This window comes from Austrofundulus limnaeus, unplaced genomic scaffold, assembly GCF_001266775.1.
Source record: "Austrofundulus limnaeus strain Quisiro unplaced genomic scaffold, Austrofundulus_limnaeus-1.0 Scaffold180, whole genome shotgun sequence".
Lineage (NCBI taxonomy): Eukaryota > Metazoa > Chordata > Actinopteri > Cyprinodontiformes > Rivulidae > Austrofundulus > Austrofundulus limnaeus.
Genome location: NW_013952582.1, coordinates 471963 through 475558, shown reverse-complemented (window position 1 = coordinate 475558; position 3596 = coordinate 471963). Strand labels below are relative to the sequence as shown.

Sequence of the window (3596 nt, the reverse complement as noted above, 5' to 3'; positions counted from 1 at the left end):
GTGTGTGTGTGTGTGTGTGTGTGTGTGTGTGTGTTATCACTTTGTTTACTGGCTTTGTTGTCACTACAAAGAAAATAAATTCAGACAAGCAGAAAAATTGATGAAGCAGTTTAGACGGATTCAAACTAGGAGCTGGAAACTTTTGGCATCTCTCGATCCAGTTTGTTTCTGATTCCAAGTGGGGCTGCGCAAAATTAGGAAATCTTTCAATGGAGATAATATTTGTAATTGTTGCGATGACGATATCAGGTGTGATATGTCTTTTTTTTTATTCTTTCCTCCCTTTCTAATCTGTGCTTCCTACTCTATGTGACCTTTAGCATTTTTGGCAATTTCATATGTGTCTGGTGTGAGCTTTTGCTGCCAGAAGGCTAAATTGTCCTTTCATTTTATTTATATTTTGTTCTTCTGTTGTGTATAAAGTATTAGAATGAAAAATACAAATTCAACACTCTTCAAATACATTAGTCAGCAATAATCGCACACTAAGCGGTCCTTTGCAATATGAATATTGTGCACACTAATACTGAGATGACGATATTTTTTGCGACATATTGTGCAGCCCCTATTCCAATTATAGATGCACTTTAGTTATCCTAAAATCTAATCCACTATGGTTTATTTTACATGAATAAACACTAATTTATATATTTTTATTCCTAATAAACAGGACAAGATAACATACTCTATGTCAAAAACCCTACAGATTAGGCCTGGGTGATAAACCAAAAAATAACCGATACCAACATTTATGACAATAACCGACGTCATTTTCCCATGTCAGAGAACCTGCTTGTTTTTTGTTGTGGTCTCATTAAAGCCGCCCAGTCTGATACAGGTTTAAACAGACGCTGCTTTCAACAAATCAAACAAACCCCACAGCTTTATCCAATCAGAGCAGAGCAGGAGCAGCAGGATAAACACTGATCAGCCTGCAGCTCCTGTCCTGAGTGAGCAAACCCCGTCCTCCACACTTCTGTCTCGAGCTACCTGAGACATTGGTATCTAAACTCTAACACACTATAAGTTTATGTGTTCAGAACATCATTATCTAACAGATGTGTCCAACTTAGCTCACCTGACCAAACTCCTCTCCTCGACAGCGCTGTTAACGGGAGTGAGGTGCACACAGGCTGAGTTCTGTGAGAGCTGCTGTTTCAGTTCTCCTAATGAAACAATATTAACTCTAACAGATGAACATTTGTTTGTCCCATATTATAGAAAAGACGAGTCTCCACTTAGCGTTACACTCCCCCCCAAAAAAAGAAAAAAGAAAAATTCCCGCTATGTATTTTATCATAAATATCTACAAATTTCATTCTTCACAATATATCTTGCTTATATTTAGAACCATACTGTGACTGAACTGCTCTGTGATTCAATAAATGGTCAAATATGAGGAATAAATAGTATTAAATGATTACATGAGCTCTCTAAATTATGTAATCTTTTTGAAAGAAATAGTTACTTTAATAGAGAAATCAGTCAGTCTAACAAATAAAAAAAATGTAGTTAAGTTATTTTGTGCAGAAGACATATTTGGTATATTTTTTAAAATATAAAATTATAGTACATACATAATGTTTGTGTTCGCACTGAAAAGTTATGAAGATGGTTAAATATTTGTATGACTATATCTGACTCAAGTCTTGACAAAAATGTTTTTTACTAAATATATTTAAAACACTAAGATGACAAATATAAACTATAGAAAAGCTGTTCAAAATCTAAACTGTGTACTTTGACTAAGAACATGGACACAGTGTATAGTGTTATGACTATACTATACCGTGTACCTGGGTGTGGTGTGGTGGTAAGAGTTATCGTGCATTTATCGTTATCAAGGTAAACTGGTCAATATATCGTGATATTGATTTTAGGCCATATCACCCAGCCCTACTACAGATGCTAACTTACCACTGAATCTAAGGTAAAAAAGCTAACACTCTTAGCATTGTGTTTATTACTGCATGTTTATACATAAATCAAAAAATTAATACAAACAATTCAGTCATTATTAAAGACAGATGTTATAATAACTCTAGTTGTTATTTACAGACAATTTATGCAAGAATATTCAGCAAATTTAGGTGAAAAGGATGTGAAAACACAGCTTTACTACATGTTTCTTCTGCAGGAAGCTACGGCAGCTCTACTGGGACAAACGGCACTAAACAGCAGCTACTTTGCCGACTCTCTTAAAGCAGCACAGATCAAATCGATTCTGGATTTTCCATGCTTTAGAAAAGCAGCGAGGGTTGGAGGGAAGATGACACAAGCAGGATATGAAATGTTCTGAGGCAGAAATCAGGAGCTTTTGCGTGAGTCTGGTGATTTGTGTTTCACAAAGACACTAAAATCCCACAGGATCTTGTCGTCACTACGGATGACCTTTAAATGGTTCAGCAGAGGCAGATTGCACGAGGCATGATGTCACTTTCCAAAAGAGAAAGGTGACGGCGTGTGTCCAGAGCCCTACCTGCTGCTGGTTCTCCCTCTGCAGATGAAGTCTGGCCTGGATGTAGCCTCTGGTCTCCTGAAAGGCTTGTCTCTGGGAAACCTCAGCGGGGTAGTGGGTACAGATGCCGATGATGTTGGTGCACAGGAATATGAGGACGTTAGCACTCACCTAAAGAGAGAGGAAAAATAAGATTGTCAGCCATTAGGTGTAAAGGAAATAATGTCCTTTAATAAAATAAGCTCAATAGTTTGTTGGGTATACTGCATTTAAAGGTTTCTTCTGAAACACAAGTTTATTCCAGTGTTTCCCTTCATTTATCCACATTAAATGTTTTTTAACGTCAAACTCTTCATGGCTTTATGTGTTTAGTTTATTTCAGGGTTCGTGCAGGTTTCAGTAAGTTAAATTTAAGACCTTTTAAGACCATTAGGAATGACATTTAAAACCAAACCAACACATTAACACAAAAATTCAAATGGTCCCAGATTTTTCAACATAGAAATAATATTTAATTTTAATACAAGAACACTATATTATTTTAATGAAACTATCATATCTACGAGACCTTCATATCGACTGCTGTGGACAGCTTCCAACTGAGTGCAAAAATCACTGAGATGAAGCCGAGTCTTATTGGAAACACGCTTTCCCATGTTTAAACCACAAGCAGAGGACATGACCGAACTTCTTAGTTTTTTGGGTGGGTGAACAAGCCGCTGTATGCGGGGGGTTTAATGGCAAATAGGTTGAAAACATGGAAGTAAACTGTGCCATTTTTTGCCTGCAGTTATCACTGGATTTGTAGTTTAACACGTAAAAAGGCCGGCAGCAGACTGAGCACTTCATGAAGATCGATCCCAACAACCTCTGATTACAGCGCTTTATTCTCTTTATTTATGCAGCCACTGCTTCTCGGGAATGATCAAAAGTAAAGGAATTAAGACCTGACAAAATTAAATTTTAAGACTTCAGATGAAAATCTGGGCATTTTTAAGACTTTTTTAGGCCTAAAATTTAGATTTTCAAATTTTAGACTTTTTTTTAGACTTTAAGACCCTGCACAAACCCTGTTATTTGCCTGATAAAGACACAGATCAATTCACACACACACACACACACACACACACACACACAC

The 3596-nt window shown here is 36.7% G+C and overlaps 1 protein-coding gene across 1 annotated transcript in view; it reads right to left on the bottom strand.

The window, feature by feature from the left end:
- LOC106524252 (adenylate cyclase type 6) overlaps positions 1 to 3596 on the bottom strand; it is a gene marked incomplete in the record, with an annotated part of 74656 nt that overhangs the window by 17323 nt on the left and 53737 nt on the right. The window contains 1 exon segment of the mRNA XM_014017980.1: positions 2480 to 2629. Within this exon segment, the coding sequence (XP_013873434.1) occupies positions 2480 to 2629 (150 nt within the window).